The sequence below is a fragment of the Gopherus evgoodei genome, chromosome 1 (assembly GCF_007399415.2).
Source record: "Gopherus evgoodei ecotype Sinaloan lineage chromosome 1, rGopEvg1_v1.p, whole genome shotgun sequence".
In the NCBI taxonomy this organism is placed as follows: domain Eukaryota; kingdom Metazoa; phylum Chordata; order Testudines; family Testudinidae; genus Gopherus; species Gopherus evgoodei.
This window is the reverse complement of record NC_044322.1, coordinates 120,787,535-120,815,531: the sequence shown is the minus strand read 5'-3', so window position 1 is coordinate 120,815,531 and position 27,997 is coordinate 120,787,535. Positions and strand designations below refer to the sequence as shown.

The window sequence follows — 27,997 nt, the reverse complement described above, 5'->3', positions numbered from 1 at the left end:
TGAGAAGAATGGATATATGTTATAATCCCCAGCCAGTCCCTGGTCACTGACCACACAATTTGCCTGCCTGGTTTTGACCTGCCCCATCACCAATGGTCCCTGTTGAACAGCTTCTGGACTGGGCAAGATCTCTGTGCAATCAACCAGTATCGCTGGGGCCTTTATGACAGCTCTTTGTTTAGCTGTAGCACAACACAGACGATGCACATTGTCCATGAATGGCTGCTGACTAGGTTCAGCAGTGGCCTAGAAGAACTGCATCACACCACTGAAGATGCCATCACTTGGCTAGATGACTATGCACACGCTAAATAAATAGAGGATTCACTAGCTCACTACTCTGGACTTGGTTATTAGAACATTGCTTATCCTCTCGCTTGCCGTACAAAACAATAAGTTTGTGCTCAGCCATCTGTCTTGTTCACATCTCTCTGGCAGCTGTGTAATATTTAATGTTCTGCTCAAGACCTCACCGATGCATAGGAGTATATGAAAAAAAATGCTCATAAACGTTCTACATGTGTCAACTTCTTGGTTAGTGGATTGTCCCATGTCTGGCTAAGATCTTTTCACCAAATTGCTAGATAGGAATGGTGAAGTACTTCTCAGGAACATCAAATTTTCCTGCATATTGAATGTTGTTCCGATGACTCATAATATTTTCCATTAGATCTGGCCCCAAGTGTTTTTGGCTTGTGAAACTATACATCCTTGTTCTCTTTAAACAAACATTGGCTGAAAAAAAATCTAGTTATAGTAGTAGTCAATGAGGAAAACAAAGCTGTTAAATTCTGATTTACTGTTTGGTCCCCCCACCCCAAATACCATAGATCAAACAGCTTTTTTTTCCCTTGTGAACTAGCAGCATAGATAAATTCTGTTGCTAATGCTAATGTTGTTTAGACATTTTAAAATGATCACTACTTTAATATATAAACAAGTGCTAAGAGTGCAGTCTGCATGTTTTGGATAAATAACATCATTATGTAATTCAGACTGCACATTAATAAAATGCTAGATTAATTTTAGACAGTATATGAAGTAGCTTACTGTATAAGGCAATAATAACATGGGAAAATATATCAACACTGAATATGTTTTTGTTATTTTTGTGAACTTTTGAATTAGAGTTTTGACTACTTGCATATCTTCCCTCCACCCCAAAAAAAATCTTAAAGCCTCCATCACAGCTATTATCCTTCAAGGAAAGGACTGAATTAACATCAATTAACACCAGATGCTCTGGCTAGTGGCCAGAAAAGTCACAGTTGTGTAATGTGAGATTATTTTCCCCCATCCCCATGTACAAGGGGTTGAGTACATTCCTCCAGTATCCTGCCAGCTCATGCCATTCCGGGGAGGGTCTGGATTAGGACCAGAAATCAAACTCGATTTTGTCCGTCCCTAATGCAGGTTCGGTGAATTATTTAATTGAGAGAGGAAAATGAACACCAGACAAATGTAAACTTCAAAACACCACGTGGCTGTTTATTAACAGGGAGAAAATCACAACTTGGGCTGGGGAGGAGCACGTTTACCAACTAACAGTACTATTGGAACAAGAAACCTTTACACAACCTGAAGCAATCTATTTACATTTATTAACAAGGAACCAAATGATTCAAAATTAACCGCTCTGTAAAACCAGGTAACAAATATATCAAATAAACAAACTGTGTGCACACTGACCAAACACTATTACCAAACCAAATACAACACCCATTAACTTCAACAGCAGTTATTATAGCGACTTAGTTCTTATATACCATATACGCACAACTTTACATTAGATAACAATATATGCAGTTCTGTACCAAATAAGAGAGGGGAAAAAAGAATAGGCTAAGCAAAGCACAGAGAGGAAAATTAGAAAGCAAGTACCCTATTCCAGGCGCAGCTGACCAGCAGAACAGACACCAGAAGCATACCGAATCCGTAGAAGATAACGCTGAAAAAGCAATAAAACGACACGTCCCGAGCCGGCTATATCCGGAGGAGACCCCTGGCCGAAGGGTTGATCAGGTCCTTCAGTTAGTACGTGGATACTCCTGCAGATCCTGGCACGAGGCATGGTTTTATTCAAAGGCCCTTTTTACACTTGTCAGGATTTGATTGGTCCCTAGCTCCTACGCCCTCCAGGTTCCGAGCTGTTGCCCCCTACGTAGATGGGATTTGCACACGGCACACTAGAAGCTGCTAGAAGCTGCACCCAGCACACCAGCATAGTTTTGCACACAACCCTAATCTGACCATTTGAACTGAACTACAATTGGTCAGATTGGGCCCTTTTGCCCACGGCACGCTGGTGTTATGCACACAGCACTAACCTGACCCCAGGGTTACCAGGCAGAAGAGCGAGAGACTGCACACGACACTAGCCTGACCCCTAGGTGACCAGGAAAAAGAGCGAGGGAAAAATGCACACGGCACTCTAATGTTGCACACCGCACCACGGTGCTGCACACAGTACCAGTGTGACCTTTGGATGACCGACAATTGGCCATACAGACACCATGTTGGAAAAAGACCTTAGGGCTGCGATAGATTTTTTTATGTGGTAGACTAGAGCAGACCAGACCACTGAATGAGAACATTTTAATAGTAAATATACATCATTATTTAACATAAAACTGTCTCACTTGGCAAGGCAATGGGCTTTGCTTCCTAAGATATGACAGTTTAGAGTGTTGCCATCAGTATCATGCTATGTCTGCACTTTGAGTGAGGGGTGTGATTCCCAGCTTGTATACACATACTTGCCCTTGGTCAGTGTTGCCCCTGCCCATGCTGCCACAGCCATGCTGCTGTTTATTCCTGAGCTACCTCAAGTATGTGCAGATAAGCTGCAAATCACATGCCTCAGTCAAAGTGTAGAAGTAGCCTCCGGAGGGTTGACAGTGAACTGTAGGATGATCCTGTGGTTAAGGCACTGATCTGGGTCTTAGGAGAACTGAGTTCAATTTCTGGCTGTGCCTCAGACTTTCTGCAAGATCCTAGGTAAGTCATTTGATCCTTCTATGTCTTAGTTCCCCATCTGTAAAATGGGGATAAAAATATTTCCTTTCTCCCAAGTCTTTTTAGGTTGTAAGCTCTTCAGAGCAGGGTGGATTACAGCATCTAACACAATGGGACTCTAGTCTCAGCTGAGGGTATGTAGGTGCTAACGTAACACCACTGCTGAGTACTACCATGAAGACTGATGTACGCTGCTGTAGGGACCCTAGACTTGCGATGTATTCAGGCTTCAGTGAATCTGAACACATAAATTCCTTGCTAAACAACTTCTCCCTTTTTGTGATTAAATATTTTTTAAGGGTGGAAAATAAAATCCATTGGGAGAGGAAAAATATTAGGGGGTGGCTGAGGGGGATTTTTTGCATGTGACTATATAAATTTAACCTTATACAATCAAAATACTTATTTGTACACTAGGAATTACAGTCTTTGATAGTAGACGGCAGTCTTCATTTGGCCTCATTCTCCTAGCAACACCTTCAGATGCTGTCTTATACAAGAATATAGACAGAGTTGCCTCTCACTTGCTGATGTATTAGGACCAGCATAAAAAGGAGCAAAACTTTGATCAGCATGAAACCTTGTGTTAACTTAGTAACTTCTTTATATGCATCTAAAGCAACCTCATGCAGGCAGTATTAATGTATTTGCTCATTCATTTACAAAAAGGCAATTTCATGTCAAAACTGTCAGCATCTGTAATACAATACAATGTATCTACACTTTCATTTCACAAGGAAAGGAAGAAGCCATCTGATTTATTTATGAGTTAAAGAGCTTTAGCAGTAAATCAGAATTGCTTACCTCAGACTATTACTGTAATTGGATTTTCCCCTATTCCGGATGCTAGCTGGTTAAAGGTTATAGTGGTATATTTTTAAGGAAATTGTAAGAGAACTCAAGTATACAAGCCGCAGTGAAAGGTAGAATTTTAGTTCCAAAAAGGAGTCATATAGGAAAATTATACACCAGGCAGGATAAAACAAATATGCTTTATGGTGCTGATGTGGAAGTCTGCTAATATTACTTCTTTCAGATCTTGACAGGATTTTTGTTTAGATAGACTTTGTTCTTGATGTAAAATGGACTTTTTTTTAAAGCTGTTGGCTTTGTTGGCAGATGTTCCTGGGAGGAAGGAAATATAGTCCATAAACTTGCAATTTCTGTAAAAGCTAATGTAGCTACACAGCTTTGGAACCATACTCTGTTTGCTGAGTTCAGCAGCCACGGAGAGTTTTCATTTGATTAGCTTGGCCTTTGGTGTTAAGTGTCTCTAGGATCTCCTGAGAGACGTTTATCAAAGGAATTAAGACTTTTTTTTTAAGAGCATTGAATGAAAATGTATGCTCAATAAACTAAAGCGTGCTCAAAAGTGACATCATTGTGTAGTATAATGAAAGGTAAAATCTTTCCCTTCCCAGCCTAAATATTGTTTGTCCTTCCGTTTACACAGAAGGTATGTCTACACTAAGATAAAAAGCCTGCGGCGCTAAGTCTCAGAGCCCAGGTCAACTGACTCGGGCACAAGACTTAGGCTGCAGGGCTATAAAATTGCAGTGTCAGTGTTTGGGCTCAGGCTCTGAGACCCACCCCCCAGAATCTGAACATCTTCACTGCAATTTTATAGCCCCACTACCCAAGCCACACAAGCCCAAGTTAGCTGACCCAGACCAGTTGCAGCTGTACCATGGGTCTTTTATCACTGTTTTAGATGTACCCCTATACTTTAAAATGGTGTGACACTAACCCTTCATGTAATACGCAGCTAGGACAATAATGTGTCTTACTGAAATATCTTGAATGATTTTCATATGTTGCTGGGTTGGTGTATGTGAGAGAGATTAACTCAGTTTTCTCCTATGCATATTTTTTTATGGTGAATGACGCTGGATTGACAGTCTGGTGGACCCATTTTTCTATTTATCCACACACCGGGATTATATGGGCAGTGCAAGATTTCCAGCCTGCTCCCTATAATGTGCCTTAGTCTGACTTGGAGGGACATCACCCAGTCCTCATTCGTGCACTTTGCTGATTGGTGGCTAAGGCATATAATGGGAAGTTCCCAGATAGTGCTAGTTGCCAAGGTAGTGTGTTTGTGGTGTGAACCCTTGAATGCTGGAAGTAGGAATGAGACTAGTCTGAGATAGGAGACAACTGAGGTGTTTGGAAGCAGACTTCAGACTTCACGGTTTGAAGACTTTTAAGAGTGTTCTCACTGGTGAACTCTCAGTTCTATCTGAAAAGTTGTCTACGCCACTCGGAAGGTGGTTAAAGGGAGTAGTAGAGGAACACATGGCCAAAGGGTTGAATGTGTAATTTATGCAATATTCTCATCTTATGTTGGCCTGGAATCTTGAGATCTGAATACTTCCATTGACTTCAGAAAACAATGTTTTTTTAAAAAATATTTAAATGTAATACATAGTGATTTTAAGTAATTAAGCACCTGAGTAGCTCCTCTGAAGTGATGTAAAATTAAGTAAATGCTCAAGTGCATAGCTGGATTGGAACCTAAATTTGTCCAACAGGACAAACTCTTCAGTTGTGTTTTCACAACATTCAGGGGGTATTTTACAACGTGGGGTTAAGACATTTTTCCACAATATCACATTGCATTACTTTCTTCTGGACGAATATTATGATGATTCTACTGATATGACAGAGAAGGCAAGAACCCAGATTTAACTGTTAGATTCCAGGTGAATGTGAGAGGCTGGCACTTTTACTCATAAACTGACCAATTTGATGTACAAGTCATTGATTCACAATAACTATGGAACCTAATAATGCTCTTTTACAGTCACTTTTCTTAATGAACTACACTTAAAAAATTCAAAAGCCCAATCTGTTTGAGATAACACTAACGATTCTCCTCAGCCTGTATATTTTGACTCCCTATCTGGCTCCCAATATGTGCTCAAATTACCTATTGTGTCTTAGGTTCTTTGATGCTTGCTTTACAAGGATATGCTCTTCCTGGCAGCTCACAGTTACCCATTGTTCATGTTATTTGTTTGTTTTTCTTGGTTGGAAGTTGAATTCTGTATACAAATGTGACTCTCTCTGTCACCTGATTCTGTGGCCGTCTGAGATGCACTATAGTCCTCCATCCCATCTTCTCAGCCTTGCTTCTTCTCTTGCTTCTCACAAATGTAACAAAGTCATAGGCGGGCATTTTGAAAATCTCACAGCGCACTTAATCTGCATCTTTAGACACCTACGTGTTTTTGAAAAATCTAACCCTTGGTGACCAGAAAAAGTCCATTCATTCACTACTTATAGTCAATTATAGCCTAATAAATAATTTCCTTTGTTTAAGAAATCAGTTAGTTTTAAATGCAAAACATGTTTTGTTAAACGTTTTTTCTCTTGTATATGATACATTTAAGGTAGTTTTACTTAACTCATAAATTATGGGTGGGGGAGTTGGACAATAATTATTTAATGACAGATGTTGAGATTCAAAAAGTTAATTTGTGTTTCAATGGTTATAAAGCTTTATCACTATCATATGTGACTATATCACAAAGTAAATATCCCTAAATCAAACTCTAATAAGTTGTCAAGCAGCATTTTTCTTATTTTGCCTATCTGTAAATTGTTATTGTTATCGGTAGAAATAGATTTTCATTGGAACGGTGAAATTTACGTTTACTGATATATACCGATAAAAATCTAATTCTTTCAAGCCCATGTAAATTCTGTATTTGGTTGTCAATCAATATGTTATAATGGTTGGCAACCAATGAGAATGAACTTTTCTTTAGGAAAATAAATAAAAACTACTAATGCAAAATAAGATTAAAATAAATTATTTAAATCAAGCTGCTTGCTGATTTAAATTATCGAGATAGAGTATTTAAATGGCTTTGATTTAACTCCGTCCACCCTGTGTTTAATACTTCATCCACAGGAAGCATCTCATTTCATTAATGAAATGAAATAATTGCTCTATGATAGACCATTCTGTCTTCAACACCCTAACCTGTTAGCTATTGGTAAATGTCCAATGACCAACTTCAGCCTCATTAGCCAGAGTATCAAGTAGAGTTTTGAGTGCTAATTAGGAGAAATAAAGAATCCTACTGTAGGTGTCTAATCAGGGCCGGCTCTAGCAATTTCGCCTCCCCAAGCATAGTGGCACGCCGCGGGGGGCGCTGTGCTGCTCGCCGGTCCCGCAGCTCTGGTGGACCTCCCACAGGCTTGCCACCGGAGCCGCGGGACCAGCGAACCCACCGGAGCCGCCTGCCGCCCTCCCGGCAACCAGCAGAGCGCTGCATGCCGCCCCAAGCGTGTGCTTGGCGCGCTGTGACCTGAATCCGGCCCTGTGTCTAATTACTCTATTGGATTAATATATCTGAGCTAGTATAAAGTAATTAAGAAATATTGCTTATATTTCAGAAAGTTCAAATTAACTTTTTCCTAATTCACAATATATGGATTTATAGTGTTCCAGACTTGTAGTTGCTTTGTTTAAATTTGAAGTATTTGAAACCTAGTAATGATACTTTGAATATTTCCAGCCTACTCAAACAAATTTGGTCTTTCCTCTCCAACCCAAAATACATGTGCTCCTCAGTCTGACTTTTTGTTTATTTCATGCCTTTGAGACTTGTGTTCTTTTACTTTGGAGGGTGGTAAATCATCCTTTTAAGGGGAGACTTTCAAAAGCACCCAAGGAATTTTGAAGCACAGGTCTCATTGACTTTCAGTGACACATTTTGATGGAGGTGCTTTTAAAAAGCCCATCCATAATATCTTATGGATGTTGTGCAAAAAAACCCCAAACAATTATGCTTATAAATTAAACGCTTAATGAAAAGATTAAATATTTAACACTTTTATGATTCCAGGACTCTGAATTTGACCCCTTGAAGTTCACCAGTGTCATTGAATGTGAGAAGCCAAACAATGACTTAAGTAGATTTCGAGGTTACATGTGAGTATTTCATATAATTACCTTCAGTCTGCAGCCCCTTCTCTATAAGACACAGTTGACTTCCAGGCTCTCCTTTTCTGGTCCCCTGCCTCATTTCCTACACTGCTTCCAACTTCTGAAACAAATGGGTCAGGAATCCTACAGAAAACAGCCTCCTTCACTACACAGCCCTGATTCATCCCCAGAGCAGGACCATCTTGTGCACTTACAGAGGTACCAGTTCTACAGGAAAAAATAGTATGTGATCATGTAATTCAAGACTGTATCACAATGCATGCACACAAGAGAGCTGAATTAAGGTTGCACAGGAAACTTTAATTCTGGCATTTCTTAACTTTGGAATGCTTTATCTTGCTTATCAAGAGTAATGGCTGCAATTGTTCTCTTTTGTAAAGTGCATCTGTTCATTGAATACTCCATGTCTTGGGGCAGTCATTTAAAACTCCTGCCTCTCCATTCAGATTGAGTTAGAAGTCTCTCACTTCCATTCCTGAAGGTGAATTTGTCAGTATTGGTCATCTAACGCCATGGCTATAAACACTTGAAGCAGGGAAATAATAGATAAAAGACTCCTCCCCCCAACTCCCCCAAGAAGCAAAAGAAGCCCACCTGGAAAGGAGGTGGGGAGGAATCAGTTGCACATTATTTTTGTTAAGTTGTCTCTGGCTGATTTTTCTTTTTAAATGGTTCTCATGGAGGAAACTCAGAAGCAGAAATGATATTTCTCCACTCACATTGATGTTTTCTTCCTGTCTTACAAGAAAATGAAGAAAGTTGTCTTAGTTTTAATGGGGTTGGCTTAGGAAATATTGTCCTGGAATAACTTTGCATTCTTTAATCTGTAGTCAGCTACAATATGAGAGACTTCTTTACCTAAATCTTTGTCTAAACTTCAGTTAAAAACAATAAAAAAGAAAATAATTCTGTTTAGTGGACAGTGATGTATTCCTGTGTCTCTTATTAGCAGTGATGAGCACTGTTAATAAACTAGATGAATAGTGTGAAAACTGAAAAAAAGTCTTTTAATCGATATTACCTTCCATCTCACAAACTGTTATTTTTGTCACTCCCCCTGCCCTTAGATTTCATAAAGTGTTTATCCATATTAGCTTCAAAGAGTATGAGTTCAGGATGGACACTTTTTCATATATTATTTGAAACATTATAAACATTATCAGTGCCATGGAACAGATTTTCAGCTTGTGCAAATCAGCATAGCTCCTTTGCAGCTACATCATTTTAGACCAGCTGACAATGCGGCCCTGTACTAGTCGCACAAGACATACATTTCATGTAAAGATGAGAGCTGGTATTACTTACTTATTGTTTGTTTTTCAGTTTGAGTTTTTTTAATACAATACAGTTTTGGGGGGTGGGTTCCTCTCTAAGTTTTCCTTTGTGGTGAGGGCCTTCTTGCCTTTGGCCCCTGTTTGTTTGCAGCCTATCCTAGCAGGTTATGCCAAAACCCCAAGGATTAAAGCCCTGCCAGACCTGCCACAGGTCTTTTCGCTGAGGGCTTGTCTACGTTACCCGCTGGATCGATGGGCAGCGATTGATCCAGCGGCAGTCGATTTATCACATCTAGTATAGACGCGATAAATCGATCGCGGAGCGCTCTCCCGTCGACTCCAGTACTCCACCGGAGCGAGAAGCGGAAGCGGAGTCGACGGGGGAGCGTCAGCTGTTGACTTACCACAGTGAAGACACCACGGTAAGTAGATCTATGTATGTCGACTTCAGCTACATTATCCACGTTATTCATGTAGCTGAAGTTGTGTAACTTAGATTGCTCCCCGCCCCTAGTGTAGACCAGGAGGGCATCCCACATCCTATGGCAATATAAGGCTCGCTCCAGCTTCAAGAGCACATCTAGGAAGCTGAAAGAAGACAGAAACTGCTCTCTAGAGTGCTCTCTGGGACCTATGGGGTCCGATTCACCCCCTGTACCTCAGGTTCAGCCACTCAGAGCACTCCAGTGACTTTCTCATCTCCAGCTCTGGTAAATCAGGACCATGGGGCAACTTTAGGCACTCAGACTTAACTTAAAGTCCCCATTCCCCTGAGAGACAGTCCAAGAGGAGTGAAAAGTCACCATCAAGACCAAAGAGCAAGGAAACCTAGCATCCCAGTGCAAGCACTGCTGAGGCTTCTAGATACCAAGACTCCAGTCTAGTAAGCTGCATGCCAGAAAGTCATCACTCATCTTTTAAAACACTAACAATTCTGCATGCAGCAGCACATTCAGAAACAAGTAAGCTGACCTGTTCCCTAGCAGAATGACAAAGTATTACCAATACTGGTGGTCAGTACACTCTATGCAGACCAGCATACTAGTTGGCACGATGAGCCATTAAAAGTACAGTAAAATACATTGAGGCAGGCCTGGCTCCCAGCTTTCTCAATGTTGCAAATGTGACGCATTACTGAAGCTGGCCTTTTTACTCACAGTCATAAACTGCACTGAACATACCCAATGCATGTTGAGGTGGCAAGCAAATGGTCTGTTCCACTCAACAATTGATTTAATAATGGCCACAATTTCTGCTCTTCTGTGGATCCCAAACTCATTTCCTCATTCCCCTCACTCCTTAAATAGTTCTTGTCCTGCTTCTAGTGATGCAAGAAGAATAAAGTAAAAAAAAAAAATCAAAACCCAGAATAAGCATAGCCAAACCATATACAGTATTGCTAACTGCAAGCATTCAAAAACCATGACTCGGGCCCCAGAAATTATGAAATTTGCCTAAAAATACTGAGATTTTGTTTTAAAAATGCATGGGAGCTGTATGTGCTTTCTGGTTTTATAGCTTTGCTCTGGAGCTATCTGGGCTAGAATTATTTTTAAATTTTAAATAAAAGCTGAAAACCTCACATAATCACATGACTCCAGAAGCTTGGGGCTTTAAGAAACACCAATTATAGTGAGAGCTGGTAATCTTGTGTATGTATAAGAGAGTTGTGTTAACTCACACCATACAAATGTGTCCAAAACCATAGTGCAAATCATCAAATAAATAAATAAATGTAAAGCTAGTGATAGGGGGACATGCAAAAATTAGAAGTCCATTTCAGAATAAAGTTTCAATGTCTCTCTTTCTTTGTGGCCTGCTGCAATCAACCTTCCCCAACAAGCCCTGCAACACATCTTCCTCTGAGCAAATCCTCATCCCCTTTATCTGTTGTTTCATCATCTTGCATGGAATGAACTAGTAGTCTGCTACTCCCCTCCAGAGGCCCATTCTCCTCTGTTATTTTCAAAGAGAAGACCACTGCCGCCACTTCCAAAGTCAGCATGGTCTCTGGTAGAGGAGGTGCTTAGTAGTGTTCCCCTACATACAACATCTGGGAATCTGCTTAAAAGGCCTCTGAGGCAAGCAGCCCCACATATGCCCTGGTGAGTAATTGCTAGGGAAAGCTCAAGTTTCAAGCCAATGGAAAAGTAAGAGATGCCATGATTTTCCTATATATTTTTTTCTTTTGGATGAATTAGAAGGAGCACACACTATCTGGACACTCTCTTTGGTAAATAAGTCAAACTGACTTGTGCTAATCCTCCTGACTGCAAGGGTTAGGCTCGGCAAGTCAAAGATCTAGAAAACACATGAAGGGTATGTCTTCACTACCTGCCAAATTGGCGGGCAGTGATTGATCCAGCGGGGATTGATTTATTGCATCTAGTCTAGACGTGATAAATCGACCCCCAAGCGCTCGCCCATCGACTTCTGTACTCCAGCGCCGCGAGAGGCACAAGCAGAGTCGACGGGGAAGCAGCAGCAGTCGACTTGCCATGGTGAAGACACCACGGTAAGTTGATCTAAGTACATTGACATCAGCTACGTTATTAACATAGCTGAAGTTGCGTAACTTAGATCGATTCCCCTCCTCCCCAGTGTAGACAAGGGCTAAGTGACTTCATCCATTTGACTTCTACCATGTAATCAATTCCAGTTCAAAATTAGAAATACACTAGTAAAAGCTGCTTGAAGTATTCAGACATCCAGATAACACAAATCCGTCCCTGCTCAGTTTAGAAATCTTTATCAATACAAACAGTTTTGTAAAAAAAAAAAAAAAAAAAAAAAAAAAAAAAAAAAAGGCAACAGTAAACACTGCACATTTGTGGAGGAACTTCATATTTTAAAAGCAGACAAATTCAGGGAGATTTTAATTTCACATTGAACGCTTCATCTGGCAATAGCAGCAGGAATCACAGGCATGCAGATATTTTACAGGATTGCTGAATATTTGTTAATATCTCTTCAGCTATTAAGAAAATAATGACAACCCCACAATTTATTTTTCAGGATATCTGAAAAGCATGGGGTTGGAGGTGAGAGGAAGCATTTTCTACCTTTTTTTTTTAATTGTTACAGTATTGATACATCATCCTATTGATCCAACTCTCGCAAATAGGAAACAAGACAAACAAACAGGAAAGCGCAGAAGTTAGTTGGAGACAGGCTCATTTTCAGTTTACTCTGTTAAACAAGACTTTTTCTGTGCAAATACCTTCTCAATTATGAATTGAAACAATAATTAAATGCAGCTATTGTAGCCATTTCTCATAATAGATATGTGCATGTTCAGTGGGTGTTTATATGTCACATATTTTGGGATGATGTCCATGTGAGAAATTGCAGAGCCATGAGACATATTGTATTTATCAGGCACCTTTGACCATCTCACCTACACTCTGTTCACTAATCCATTTTCCTGCAGTCTAGCTCTAACATTTCAAATTTCTGAGCAGCTTCAAAAAGTCACCACTTAAAAAAACAAAATACTCCTAGAGAAAAGTTTCCTTCTTTCCCTCGAAAATCATAGTGGAATGAGTCCCAGGAGGGGAAAATTCAGTGCTGAACCAGTGCCAGGTTAAAGGTTCAACCCCGCAGAGACAGAAATGGGAGCTCAGCCATCTCCCCAGTGGACCCACAGCATTTGTGTATAGCCTGGGACAGCTAGTTATCAGACCTGTCTAATTTACAGCACGCTGGTTTTGAAATTTTTCTGTGCACATCCCCTAGTTTGTAATTTTCTTTCCTTAAATTTTCATGTCCAAATAGCTCATCATTTTTCTATATACCTAGTTAGTGAATCATTTGTAGGATGGGGTGGGGAAAAGTGGAGGAAAATAAATTGCTTTTATTTCCCCCAATTCCCCTCTCCTATAGCTTAGTTTCCTCCATGCCAGTTTCTAAGAGTATGTAGAACACCAGTGGATGAGTGTGATTTACTCTGTTATGTACAAATGAAAATTAGTAGCAAATGCTATTTGTTTAGTGATGGGGAAAAGTTGCCATAGGATTCTTCAACTTTTCCTCCTTATGCTTTTGAGGGAAGGCCCAGTCAATGAATGAAAGAAAATAGATTTGGGTCTTGAGCATCCACAGAGCAGTTTGAAATGCTGCACCATTGTGGAGTAGGCACAGATTGTGTTCTGTCAGAATTCAGTGTTTTATCTGAGCTAAATGAATAAGAATACATTGGGCATGAGGTGGGCGAGAGCTGCTGAGTGCAACTGAAATATTTTAATAACAAGACAAGTACGCTTGAGATTCCCTTGTATTACTTTCCTGTGCCGGTAGCATGTTATAACTAGGGCCCTACCAAATTCATTGAATCCTAGAAGATTAGGGATGGAAGAGACCTCAGGAATTCATTTAGTCCAACCCCCTGCTCAAAACAGGACCAACCCCAACTAAATCATCCCAGCCAGGGCTTTGTCAAGCTGGGCCCTAAAAGCCTCTAAAGGATGGAGATTCTACCCCCCACACACACACACACAGGTAACCCATTCCAGTGCTTCACCGCCCTCCAAGTGAGAAAGTTTTTCCTAATATCCAACCTAGACCTCCCCCACTGCAACTTGAGACCATTGCTCCTTGTTCTGTCATCTGCCACCACTGAGAACAGCCTAGCTCCATTCTCTTTGGAACCCCCCTTCAGGTAGTTAAAGACTATCAATTCCCCCCTCACTCTTCTCTTCTGCAGACTAAATAAGCCCAGTTCCCTCAGCCTCTCCTCATAAGTCATGTGCCTAGCCCCCTCATGATTTTGTTGCCCTCCACTGGACTCTCTCCAAATTGTCCACATCCTTTCTGTAGTGGGGGGCCCAAAACTGGACACAGTACTCCAGATGTGTCCTCACTAGTGCTGAATAGAAGGGAATAATGACCTCCCTCGATCTGCTGGCAATGCTCCTACTAATGCGAACTGCAGCAACTGTTTGCTGCGGGCAGCCATGCCTGCAGACAGTCAATGTAAACAAACAGTCTCGTGGCCCACCAGCGGATTGCCATGATGGACTGCAGGTTGCCCACCACTGCCCTATACTATACAGATTTCATGGGGGAAACCAACATTTCTCAAATTGGGGGTCCTGACCCAAAAGGGAGTTGCAGGGAGGTCACAAGGTTATTTTAGGGGAGTTGGGATGTTGCCACCCTTATTTCTGCAGTGCCTTCAGAGCTGGGCGGCTGGAGAGTGGTGACTGTTGGCCGGGTGCCCAGCTCTGAAGGCAGCGCCCTGCCAGCAGTAGTGCAGAAGTACGAGTGACAATACCATACCCTGCTACCCTTACTTCTGTGCTGGCAGATCTGCCTTCAGAGCTGGGCTCCAGGCCAGCAGCTGCCACTCTCCAGCTGTCCACCTCTGAAGGCAGTTCACCTCCAGCAACAGCACAGAAGTAAGGGGAGTAGTACCGCAACTCCCCCCCCACAATGACATTGCGATACCCACTCCCCACAACTCCTTTTTGGGTCAGGACGCCTACAATTACAACACCATGAAATTTCAGATTTAAATAGCTGAAATCATGACATTTACAATTTTTAAAATCCTATGACCATGAAATTGACCCAACTAGACCCTGAATTTGGTAGGGCCCTACTTATAACTGTATACACAATTTTATAGTGAACAGTATATATATCGCAGTCCGTTGTCATTAACAGTCATCTATAAAAAACATGTGGGATATGAAATCATAAACAAGAGCTATTACTTCTCCAGTAGATTTGTGAAAATCAAGTCAACTTATTAACAGGTAAGATAACTACAATTTGGAGACTTTACTGGAAACTTAAGCTAACATCCTAGTAATTCACAAGTCAAGCTGCAGGAGGATTTGGTCTTAAAAAGAAGAGAAGGTATAGTACTCAGAATAGTAGGATTACTGCAGTTCCTTTGTGAATAATATTCCTTCTAGATTGTATAAATCTTTTATACATCTCAAATATTCAGACTTCCAAGCTGGCAGTGAATGACTGCTGCTTTTTGTGCTGAGCACAAACTTAGGAAATCAATGATCAAGAGATGGGACGGTGATGAGAGCAGACAAAAGCAGAATGTTGGTAACTCTGAAATCAATAAAATGAAAATGTGTTGTGCTATCTTAGAACTGCTGAGGGGAATTCTCTACTAGAGTGGCAGAAACCATTTGTGCTTCAAAGTTGCAAACTCGGGGTAATCTCACCAGTTCCTTTTCCTTCTCTCCTCAGTTCTGGTTTCTTGCCAGATATAATCGCTGCTGTATCTATAACATATCTTAAATCCGTGCCTTCCCACTGCTTGGCAATGGCTCTTTCTGTCACCTGGTCATCTAAGTCAGATTGCAAACTCTTTGAGGCAGGGACTGTGTTTTCTTTTTTTCTGTGTAATGCTTTATGCACACATTGAGGGCCAGTCAAATGAGCAACCCCTTACTCTGAGAGTAGTCTCAGTGTTTTCACAGATTAAGTGTTGCCAATTCTGGTGATTTTGCTGATAGTCTCATGATATTTGGTGTGGTTTTTAAAGCCACAGCTCCTAAAGGCATGTGATAAGGTTAGAATCTCAGCATTTGTTTTTAAAAAGCATAAGTTTCTAGCACTCAAGGTTGTGAAGAAAATCATGAACACATGACCCAAGTGCATCTTAAAGGCTCATAAACCAAAGACAAATAAAAGGAACCCAATTTTTTTAATGAAAAAAATCTCAATGTTTTAGCCAATTTCATGATTTTGGGGGGCCTGCTTCATGGTGTTTTTTTTTAAATGCTCAGGATTTGCAATACATGGTGTTAAACTGTACCATACTTAAGGGTGGCAAAATCTACTATATAAAATAACATATAGAAAAATAAACATAAAAATAAAATTGGATGCTGCAGCAACAACAGTTAGATATCTTTATTCTAGTGCATTCAGTTTCTCAACATTTCTCTTTATTTATTAGCTCTGCATTCCAATTTGTTTTGAAAAATTAAGAATTCTACTTCCAGTGCTGTTTATATGAATGCACAGTAGTTAAAATATTTCCAATTTTCCTTCGCCATCTGCTCTACAGCATTAAGATACTGGAGTGTGTTATGTGGAATTTCATTCATACACAAGTATCAGAGGGGTAGCCGTGTTAGTCTGGATCTGTAAAAGCAGCAAAGAATCCTGTGGCACCTTATAGACTAACAGACGTTTTGGAGCATGAGCTTTCGTGGGTGAATACATGCATCTGAGGAAGTGGGTATTCACCCACGAAAGCTCATGCTCCAAAACGTCTGTTAGTCTATAAGGTGCCACAGGATTCATACACAGCAAGTCTATAAAAGCTATTTGACTTTTCTTCCCCCCTTCTCCCCCTTAGCAATGTTCTAGTGCTACTGATCTAAGAAGTTAATTTTTTATTCTTAATATTTCCCTTGTGGCAATCCATTCTCCCAGGCATTTTCCCCTCTTTCTCTGACATAATTGCAGATTTTGTCAGTACATAAATAACAAACAGTAAGTACTCGGCTAGGATAGATGTTATTTTGTTTACTAAGAGTTTTTCATATATCCTGATGCCCCACTTTTTTGTCTGTTTGGCTTCAGTGGTCAGGCAATTGTTTATAGAGGCTGATATTATTACCACTTAGTGGTTAATTTGAAATATCTTAGGCTTCTTATATTTACCTGGATAAAAAGAACATCTAGATTTCCACATCCCACACTGTGGAGAAAATTCAATGAAAACAACAGACTGTTTGGGAATGCTGAAGGTTCAGCTGTGCATAGAAATGCAGAGGTAGAAAACTTCCTGATTTCTGTGCAGGTCATTGCAGAGAAGAAAAGAGTGTTCTCTGAAGAACTTTTTTTTCATTTTGTCTCTTCGGTGGTGAAGTTGTTACATGATATTGGATTATTTACTCTCCATCTACTGGAAATGTTTACTGCTTTGCAATTAAGCTTTTCTCGAGCTCATTGTATGCTTTTACAAAAGGATTTGGGAATTGGAAACATCTGAAGCAACTTTCAGACATGAGAGGGGTACGAAACACTGAACCTATGTGCTAACTTGGTTAAAAATTTAAAAAATCACAATCTGGTAGGGTTGACTCTGCTATGGCACACCAATTTAATTGAGAACAGCCGTACTGAAGAGACATTTTTCAGTGTGTGGTGACAGTTACAAAGTTTAAGTATTTGTGGGCTTGTCTTCCAGGGTCAGGATGAAGTATTAGGATCCAAAAGCTATGGAAGAGATTTGGGGATTTTTGAGCTAATATTACAGTTTGATCCATGTCTGGCTGACCACTTTGCTAAATTTGGACAGAAGGAGAAAGCCATCCTACCTGTCCTCAACTGTAGGTGGCAAATTCATTGAATTGATAGGAAAGAAAATTAAAACACCATAGTAAGAGAATTGCAGCAAGCCAAGTATTTCTCTGTAATTGTTGATTCACCACCTGATGTTGCACTTGTAGACCAGCTCACATTCATTTTCTGATTTCTCGTTCAGAGGGCCAAATAATTGGGTTTCAGCCACTTGAGAACCACACGGGCAAATCTGGCTGAAGCTGTGCTGTCTATTATAAATAACCTAGGTTTGGATGTGTCTAACGGCTGTGGGCAATTCTATGATAATGCTAGTGATGTGACTGATCGTTCCAATAGTCTTTGGGCCCATCTGTCATGGAAAATCTACCAAAAGACTATGTGCCGTGTGCTGCACATTCCCTAAATGTAATTGGAGTCAGCAATGTTAACAATTGCTCAGATACACATATTGATAGAAAACTATTTTCCACAATCTAAATGCTGACACGAGCCAGAGATTATTGATTCTCAGCTGTTCAACTGAAGAAGAGCTCTATGTTGTTTAAAAGCTTGTCTCTTTCACCAGCAGAAGTTGGTGCAATAACCAATTACCTGACCCACCTCTGCTCCTCTGTAGTGAACTTTTTTCTCTGTCAGTGCTTGCATGGAATAACTAGGATATTTAATGTCTAAATTCACATACAATATCAAGCCAGCAGTGGGAACCTGTTAGCTGTGAATTTTTAATTTTTAGCTAAACACATAATTCTTAATGTCTGGCTATGGTGCTTGTGTTGTTCCTGTAAGCTGTTAATTCTTTAAATGACATGTTTTTAATCATCTCAGGAAAGTTTAAGTATTTTATAACCGGATGGGGCTTCAGGATGTTCTGTGGATAGAACCCCAAGAATTCTTAATTTGATCCTGTTTAGCAGGCAGTAAGGAGATCAGAGTGAGGGGGCCAAAGAGAGTAAGGGTGAGTAGGCTGTGGAGAGAATGGAGAAGAGCAACACAAAAGGGGTCACAGAGTTCCCAGAGACAGAATTGGGCCAAAAAGGCCCAGGGAATTCAAGAGATTGAGAATTGGAAAGGGGAAAAGAAAAATTCACTGGTTAGAAAATAGAAAAGAACAGAGACACACTGGATACTTATAAAATATTCTGTAGAATTCTTCAAAAATAATCTTTATACTTCTCTAAGTGCAAAATTCAACTCAGAAATACAGCCACAACTAGGAACTCCATACTTGTAAAGTACATGCCATTTCTTCTTTCAAGAGCAGTCAGTAAGAAATATGTAGTGCAGTCATCTTGCTCTCACTCATGCACGTACATCCTTCCCCTTCACTTCCCTTTCATTGGACCCAAATATATCCTCCATGTAATATCTGTGTTGTCAAGACTGCTTGTGAATCCCAGGGCTGGTCCACACAAGGGGGGGGGAAAATCGATCTTAGATACACAGCTTCAGCTACGTGAATAACGTAGCTGAAGTCGAATATCTAAGATCGGATTACTCACCCATCCACACCGCGCGGGATCGATGTTCGCGGCTCTCCCTGTCGATTCCAGAACTCCGTTGAGGTTGATGGAGTTCCGGAATCGATATAAGCGCGCTCGGGGATCGATATATCGCGTCTAGATTAGACGCGATATATCGATCCCCGAGCAATCGATTTTAACCCGCCGATACGGCGGGTAGTCTGGACGTGGCCCCAGAATCCTTTGTCCTCAGGCCAGTGTATGGGCAGCTGACTATTGAAGCTTTGGATAATCCACAGATTTGTTTTACTCAGTGGGGATGTGATTCAGTAACTGAAAGTTTTCATTTTCTGTGTCGAGTTCTGTTATTAAATCTTTTGCAGTGTACATACAAGTGGGAAAAGGGATGGACTATATAAAGAAAACCTTTTGTTGCGTGGATGTACTGTTAGGAACACAGAAGAGGTTGCAGGGATAGTAATCTATGCAGGTAAAAGACAGCTTTTCTCTTTTACTTTACATGTTCACTTGATATTTTCCTTAGACTGTCAACAAATGTCTATATTGTTTAATGTAATTGCTTCTGCAGGGCACGAGACCAAAGCTTTGTTAAATAACAGTGGACCACGTTACAAGCGCAGTAAGCTTGAAAGACAGATGAATATTGATGTTCTTTGGTGTGTCCTCATACTTATAGTCATGTGTCTATTTTCAACCATTGGTAAGTCCTCTTTACAAATAAAAGTTAAGTTGACCAAACTCTATCCTAAGAGTCACATGCTTTGCTTTCAAAATTCAAAAATGTATATCTTCTGTCTCTTGATTCATGTAGCTACTTCCTTTTCTATGTAAAGTTTGGTGGGTTTTTTTGTAGGAAACTTCAGCTTTGTACATAAGCTCATCCAAATAGTAATCTTTTAATAACCATCAACTGCATACCATTACTAGACCAAATCAGACAAATATTGGGTCAGGCTCTGCCACCTTCAGTAGCAATGAGTAGTGCCCTACTTCAAAAGTAGTAGCTTTGAAATCAATTGATCATGACTAAAGGTGGCAGAATTTGGCACATACTTAGTTGACAAGGTAATATATGAACACAGAGTAAACATAACTAGCACAATACCATTCACCTAGCTCTATTAGATGAAAACAGGGACTCATAATATACAGTATTAACTTACCATACTTAAGTATCCAAACGTATAATATTAAAAAATATTTAAAGGTCAAATTCAAAGGACAAGTCAAAGAAAAGACTACCATTGACTTCAATGGAATTGTTACTGGCACCAAAAATTTTAACAAAAATAGAGGGGCAGGGGTAAGTTTGTTTGAGTTCCGGTTAGACTCTGTGTGTGTGTGTGTGTGTGTGTGTGTGTGTGTGTGTGTGTGTGTGTGTGTGTGTGTGTGTGTGTGTGTGTGTGTATTGGTCTGAGACTGAGAATTTCATGTAAAGGTTTGTATGCAAAACATTTCTTTAGCTATTTGTTTTGAATTCCATATTTTGTTATGTTTGGGTTTTATTCTGGTTGTGTGTAGTACATAAGTTCGGAATTTTTCTTGGCAACCCCAAATGTATTTTACTGAAACTTCTATGTCATTTTAATACCCTTAATTGTGTCCTTTTTCCAGCTGTTGCTAATCCTCTTTTAAATATGAAAGTTGAGGGCAAAACTATTATTATGCTCTTTGTTCCCACTGAGTTCAATGGGCAACTCGCATATCCAAAACCAGCATTTCATCCTAACAATTTCCAATTTGTTTTAGAGTAGAACCCTAGTAACAGTAGTGGTTCTTTTTTTCTTTTTTTTGACAATTGTTAAAAATGAGTTGTGTATCCCCATAACTTTCTTATAAATATTGTCTATCAAAGATGAACTAAAATGAGAGGCCATGATTTGAAAAAGTGACTAGAGATCTGGGGGTCCTCAATTTTGGGTTGCCCGTCTTGAATCACCTTGAGAAGGGCCCTGTTTTGTCAGAGTGCTGAGTACCCACCCTCTGAAAACCAAGCCCTTTTAAGACATCTCCATAAGTTGGGAATTCATAAATTTGTGGCATCAAAAATCACTAGGTCTTTTAAAAATCAAAACATTTAATAAAAAGAAATTGGATATAATTCATTGCAAGTGCAGAATTTTTAGCATTTTTACTCCAGATTATTAAAAATAGCTATCGACACAACAGAGCATAAATAATGTAAATCTCTGAACTGCTGCAAAATAGTTAGTGAGACAATGTCATTTTTATTTATTGTTATTTCATTGTGGGACAAGGGGCAGTTTAGAAACTTGATAGAGGTGCCTTACAAAGGATTTTTTTTTATGGGCTTTACTCCTTTTTTGTTGCTTTATAACATATAAAGAATAGAGTGAGAAAGATTGTTAGGTTTCGGGGTGGGAGGTGGGGGGTGTTAAGGTATTTATATTAAAATCAAGCAGAAAAAACCCAATATCAGAAATATCAACTCAGGTCTTTACTGTCTGGGATGGGAGAACCTGTTATATGTCTCAGAGTATATGTTTGATTTTTCTCACACCCTAATTAAAAGGGTGGGATTGCCGTATATTTGGTAAAGACATCACTGCTCCAAAATGTTAATACTTTCCTTGCACTAAATCGGAATTAACAAAGAAAGACAATAAACAAAGAGATTGAAATAGTCTGACTAAAATCTCTTCTCGTCTTAGTTGCTCAGCTTCTATTCCTTTGACTTTTGTGATGATCACCTTTTCACCAGTTCTCCAGTCACCATGGTGTATTCCAGGGCAGACAAGACTTGAGTTTCCAATGTAAAAAATGCATATTAAAAAAAAATATGTCAGGCCTATTTCATAAGTTAGAACAAAGTAGGAAAAGGCACAAGCTCCCTCTCCCCTTTTTTCCCCTTTGCTGGTCACTTTAAAAGACAAACACATACAAAATAAACTAATGCTGTGGGGTTTTTTTAATTTCTTGATGTTAATTTAAGTTTCCATCTATTTCAACTTTTCTGCAGGTCATGGCCTATGGGTGTGGCAATATGGTGAGAAGAAACCAGTTTTCGATGTTCCCGGGCTTGATGGCAACTATTTATCCCCAGTTCTAGCTGCAGTATATATATTTTTGACAATGATAATAGTTTTTCAGGTAACAAGTGTGAATGTCTATGTCTTTGGGACATGTAAAACTAGAACTGACAGAGCACTAGAAAATAGCATACTAGTGAAGGGAATGATCTTGCACTGAAGAGCGATGGATTAAATAGTGGTCTTTGCCTTTTCTAGATTATGATTTTAATGTATTAAGAGGCTTTTTTCTATTAAAGAAAACTCAGAACAGATTTACGGAAGTATTCACCCTTTACTATAGGTTTTGTTTAAATAGCCATCCTTGGTACCTGTATATGTACCGCAATTCACTCCACTAGTCTAATTGACCAAGCTAAATTTTGTATACAACCAGAAATTTCTGCACTGAAAAACATGTGCAAGGAACATTCAACTAGAAATGACGTCTGTCATAAACAGATAGTTAAGGGTTAATATCTCTTTTACCTGTAAAGGGTTAAGAAGCTCAGTAAACCTGGTTGACACCTGACCATAGGACCAATAGGGGGAAAAGATACTTTCAAATCTTGGTGGAGGGAAGTCTTTGTTTGTGCTTTTTTTTTTGTTGTTGTTGTTGTTGTTCGCTCTCGGGACTGAGAGAGATGGGACATCAGTCCAGGCTCTCCAAATCTTTCTGAATCAGTCTCTCATGTTTCAAACTTGTAAGTAATTAGCCAGGCAAGGTGTGTTAGTCTTATGTTTGTTTTCTCAACTTGTAAATGTTTCTTTTTGTTGGAAGGATTTTTACCTCTGTTTGCTGTAACTTTGAACCTAAGGCTAGAAGGGTTTTCTCTGGGCTATATAAATCTGAGTACCCTGTAAAGCATTTTCCATCCTGATTTTACAGAGATAATTTTTTACCTTTTCTTTCTTTAATTAAAAGCTTTCTTTTTAAGAACCTGATTGATTTTTCCTTGTTTTAAGATCCAAGAGGATTGGATCTGGACTCACCAGGGATTGGTGGGGGGAAAGGAGGGGGTATAGCTAATTTCTCCTTGTTTTAAGATCCAAGGGGTTTGGATCTGTGTTCATCAGGGAATTGGTAAAGTCCCTCAAGGCAGCCCAGGGAGGGGACGAAGTTTTGGGGGGACAGAGAGTGCCCCAGACACTGGAATTCTGGGTGGTGGCAGTGTTACCAGATCTAAGCTAGTAATTAAGCTTAGAAGTGTCCATGCAGGTCCCCACATTTTTACCCATAAGTTCAGAGTGGGGAAAGAAACCTTGACAATGCCTTTCATGGATTTTTGAAAATCCCCAAGAAACTGCTGATTTTTTTTTCAGGAAAACTCTCTTAGGTTAACACTTTGTTCAGCAATTACAAAATATGTTCTTCATTCAGCTGAACGGCTGCTCAAAACTTGCAACTGACAATATTGCTTTCTCTGCAGAACCTTCCACCAATCATTCACTTTACCTCTCCTGTTCCTGGAAAGCTAATTTAGTAGAGCCTGTTATTTACACAGATAAAATGTGGGAGCTATTCATCCCTTTTTTGATGCAAGATACTCTTTTGTATTTGCAGGATTCTGACTGTACTGTATGTTCCTCTCCCCCTCCCTTCTTTTCCTTTCCTAGCTTCTTTCAAGCTCATCTTGTTACCCCGAAAACGTTTGCTTCTCTCCAAGCCTTGATAATCACATTTCCAGACATAATTATGGATTTCAGCTGTACAATTGCACCGTAGGCTTTTCTAATCTGTCCAAGTAAACTCCTTGCAAACATTCTAATTACTTTACAATATTGAATCTAAGCCTATTAAACTCTTTAAGGTACAGTATAGTACATACACTCTTTGTGATTTTCGTCTGCCATGAAGTTGATTAGATTATATCAATGCCTCTATTTTCTTCTAATTAGTGTGTTTTTTCATGTATTTTAGGTTCTGATTCCGATTTCTTTGTATGTATCCATTGAAATAGTTAAAGCATGTCAAGTGTTTTTCATTCATCAAGACAAGGATTTATATGATGAAGAGACAGACTCTCAGCTACAGTGTCGAGCTTTAAACATCACAGAAGACTTAGGGCAGATACAGTATATATTCTCAGACAAGACTGGTACTCTTACTGAAAACAAGATGGTTTTCCGAAGATGCACTGTTTCTGGAATAGAGTATTCCCACGATGCTAATGGTGAGCCTTGTTTGCTATCCAAGGGTTTTACTTCAGTTTGATTTCAATCACACAAAAAAGTGACTATGATCTTAAAACAAACAACAAATCATGTAGGATTTATGATATGTGCATCAGACACCACAATGATGGTTTTAAAATAGCTATAACTTGATGTCTGTTCATTTTGGAATTATAATCTTATCAGCAATTCTATGGGATCTCGAGTATGTTGTCAAGGTTGCTATTCTCTGTAGGTTTACGCTCTGATCCTGCAAAGCATTTAGGAATGTGCTTAACTTTAAACACATGAATAGTACCATTGATATCAATGGGACTACACTGCTAGATCTATCCCTTAATGTGTAACTTCACTCCAAGATACTCAATCAGTGTGAAGAACGAAAGGTGAACAAGGTTACTAGTGTGGCTTTCATGTTAACACAATAGCACAGTCTGTTGTAATAATATTTCATCTATTTAAGCTTTATCCTGTTCACTTCAGTGCCCCAGTGTGATGAGTATCTCTGAATTATCATTCTTTTGCTGCCAAACAAATATTGTAACTGAACAGAACATCCTCAAGTAGCTAACTTTTGAAGCATTAAAATGTAATTAATTACCCCAAGGGAATGAGGTTCCCTTTAGTTGTCACCCAGGTGTCATCTCGTCAACCTCTTAAAATTATTAATTGACTTCCGATTTTGTGATTGTATGTAATTTGTATTAAACTATTTCCCCCCTAACATTTTAGCTGTATCCTTTGGGACTTGAAAGATGTTACATTCTCAAATTTCTTTGCTTACTTGATAGATATTTTATTGGCTTTCTAAATGCCGTAATTAAGCTTTTTAACCTGCAGTTCGTTATTCTTTCCTTGAAGTTCATTTGGCGAGTTCAGCTAACACATCAGAAATGGAATAAGAGAGATTTATTAAAGGTGAACTGTAAACTTAAAAAAGACATTTACAATTGTATGAGATCCCAAGTTAGTAACAGAATATTGTGGAGGCTTAAATTACAGAGTGAATTTATTTTTAAAATAAAATATTTTTAAATAGCAATCATATATTGCACTTGCACCACTTTTCCTAAGAAGAAATCAGTGCACCTACCAGAGGTAGTAGGATGATATTATTAACACTATGTTATGGATGGTAAAACTGAGAAAAAGAGAAGTTGAAACTTCCCCAAGGGTTCACAGTGAGTCAGAGACAGAAGTAGAATTAGAATCTAGAGCACATTTCCTGACTCCCAGTTCTGTGCACTAAATAGTAGACCATACTGCTTCTCTTCATTCTTCTTGTTTACCTCCCACCCTCATATTTCAGGGCATATTGTGTTCCTTCCAAGAGTTAATGGCGTTATGGTTAACTAAAGCAGTGCAGGAAGGGCAGTATTTTATGGGTTAGATTGCATCAGGTGTTGCAGTGCAAATACAAAAGCCTATACTTGGGTCTTGATGGGTAAGTAAAGAAGAAATTAAGTGTCAAATGTTTTATCTTACCATGTAATATCATTTTCAAGTCTACTCATACTTTTTTTAAGTGATTTGGGATTACAGGATAAATGTTAGAAAATAATAAAAACAAAACAGCAAAACTGACAATTATACAAAATTATCAAAAACACAAAGCAAACAAAATACAGTAGTGTTTTTTCTTTACCATCTCTCATTTATAGGCATCTTTATGCTCACTTGTAATTCTAGTTGGTGCAAAATTTTCAGATTGAAATGTGATTTTTAAGATTGCAATTCCCTTTAATCATAGTATTTGAATCTCTTCTCTCTATAAAGTGATCTTGACCTAATTCTTTGCCTTTCTGTGTATAAATGGTCATAATTTTCATTGTTTTTATTCTCCACTTTCAGGATCAATGACACAGTAAATAAGTGTTCTCACTCAAGATTTTTAATGTCTATTCTCCTGGCTGATTCCCAGGCCCATTCTTTCTGTGAAGTTACTCCACTGATATTTTGTCTCCCCACCTGCTGGCTACCCATTAGTTCAGGTCACATAAGATCCCTCCTTCAATTGTTTTTCCTGTCATTAAAAACATCTATAACACTTTATGCTCCTGTGTTTAAATACAAAGGATTTGAGGAAGCCTTTCCATTATACATACCAGAAGCCAGCAATCCTACCAGGCTGTGTTTGGGATGTATTTAATAACTGATGCTGTCCATCTGACCCAGTCAGTTCTGGCTGCGGATTAAAATGAGGTTTATAGAACTCTAAAATCAGCCACTTATAACAAGATCCAGTCTTGCCACATATGCAAGTTTAAAACTGATTGAGTACTAAGGACCCAGAAAACCAGACTAAACCCATTGGCCTCCCTGCATAATCTTAGCTATTGTTTTTAAAGATCCATGCCTTTTTCTGTTAATCATAGTATTTCTTTCAGTCATAGTAATTTGACACTAGGAACCAAACTGAATAGTCTGTGAGGTGATGAAATAAAATTAAAACTCATGGCAAGATCTGATTTAAAACTGTTACGTCAATGTCATGATTTAGATGCTGAAATGCACAATTCATGTTCTGTTGTGGTGCCTTGTGGGAGCGAAAGTACTTGAAGTAGAAATTCTATTCTGAGCTTTTTGGTTTGAGCTTGTTATATAGGAATGTAATCTGGTGGTACCTGGTAACTCATCTGGCAGATTTGGCCTGGTATTCCCATCTTAGTTCTGTGACCTGTGTTATGTTTACAAACTTTGTTCACACCCGGGTTTTTTTTCTGTTCTGTCTAGATTTTTATACTGCCCTCATCACCACAGTATTTTAGCACCTTCCAGCAGTGCACTAAGCAGCATAAGTAACAATTGTCACATGTGCTTTGTGTACTTTCATTCATCCTCTTCCCACTGTGAAACTTGCATGTACCGTGCAGAATTTTGTTTTGGTAGAATTTTGGTTTTGGTTTAATGTATACACTACCCTGTGTTTATGTTAGGGAAGGCAAGGTTGAAATGTACCTTGCATTTGAATTGGAAGATGATGAGGTTTGTGATGATCCTTATTTCCTATGTGGAGTTCATTCCACAGTTTCAACCAGCCCCTGAGAAAGTCTTGTCTCCAGAACAGACAAGTTTAACCCTTATGGTAGAAAGTTCTATTGTGCCTGAGAAGCAGAACTGTCAATCATAATCTTCATCCGAAAGCTTTAGATTTTTTTTTTGATATCCTGGGCAAAGACTATGGAGAACCTTAAGATAAGTACTAAACCCTTGAACTTGGCTTCCCACAGAATATCAAGTCAGTATAGGGAGAAGAGGATAGGTGTGATGTTCTCAAGTAGCCTGTGTTGCTGAGAACTGCTGCAGCATTCTGTCTGAGTTAGAGTGTCCTAAGGGCTGATGTGTCCAGATATATTTCATTGCTGTAGTCCAGATTGGAGGTCACAAAGTTGTGTATAATCTCCTAGCCAACTGGAGATGGTAGAAAGTATTATTCAGGGACACTGCGATGTGAGAGCTTAGGGTTAGTGGGAAATCTACTTCTAAATTAAGACTAAATTGATCAGTTGCAAGTGTGTATCTTGAATCAAAGAAGACTGAACTGTGGCTGTGAGCTCTTCAGATTGCTTTTCTCAACCCATCAGCATCACCTCTGTCTTGCTTGGATTCAGCTTCAGCCAGTTGTGTTTTATCCATGAGCTGATTTTGTCCAAGCATATTGATGGTCATGATGTGGTTGTAGATAGCAAAGGACAGGCAGAATTGTGTGTCACCTGCATGTTGCTAGTACTTAAGTCCCTGTCATTTGATCAGTACACCGGTGTTGCATGTTGAATAGGACAG

General features: G+C 39.3%; 1 protein-coding gene across 1 annotated transcript in view; it reads left to right on the top strand.

Moving 5' to 3' along the window:
- The window catches only part of ATP10A (ATPase phospholipid transporting 10A (putative)), a 159,661-nt gene that overhangs the window by 76,869 nt on the left and 54,795 nt on the right, over positions 1 to 27,997 (top strand). Inside the window, exons 3-7 of the mRNA XM_030571040.1 lie at positions 7,872 to 7,957; positions 19,373 to 19,479; positions 19,579 to 19,710; positions 21,991 to 22,121; positions 23,961 to 24,213. Of these exons, the coding sequence (XP_030426900.1) occupies positions 7,872 to 7,957; positions 19,373 to 19,479; positions 19,579 to 19,710; positions 21,991 to 22,121; positions 23,961 to 24,213 (709 nt within the window). The remainder of the gene's footprint in view (positions 1 to 7,871; positions 7,958 to 19,372; positions 19,480 to 19,578; positions 19,711 to 21,990; positions 22,122 to 23,960; positions 24,214 to 27,997) is intronic.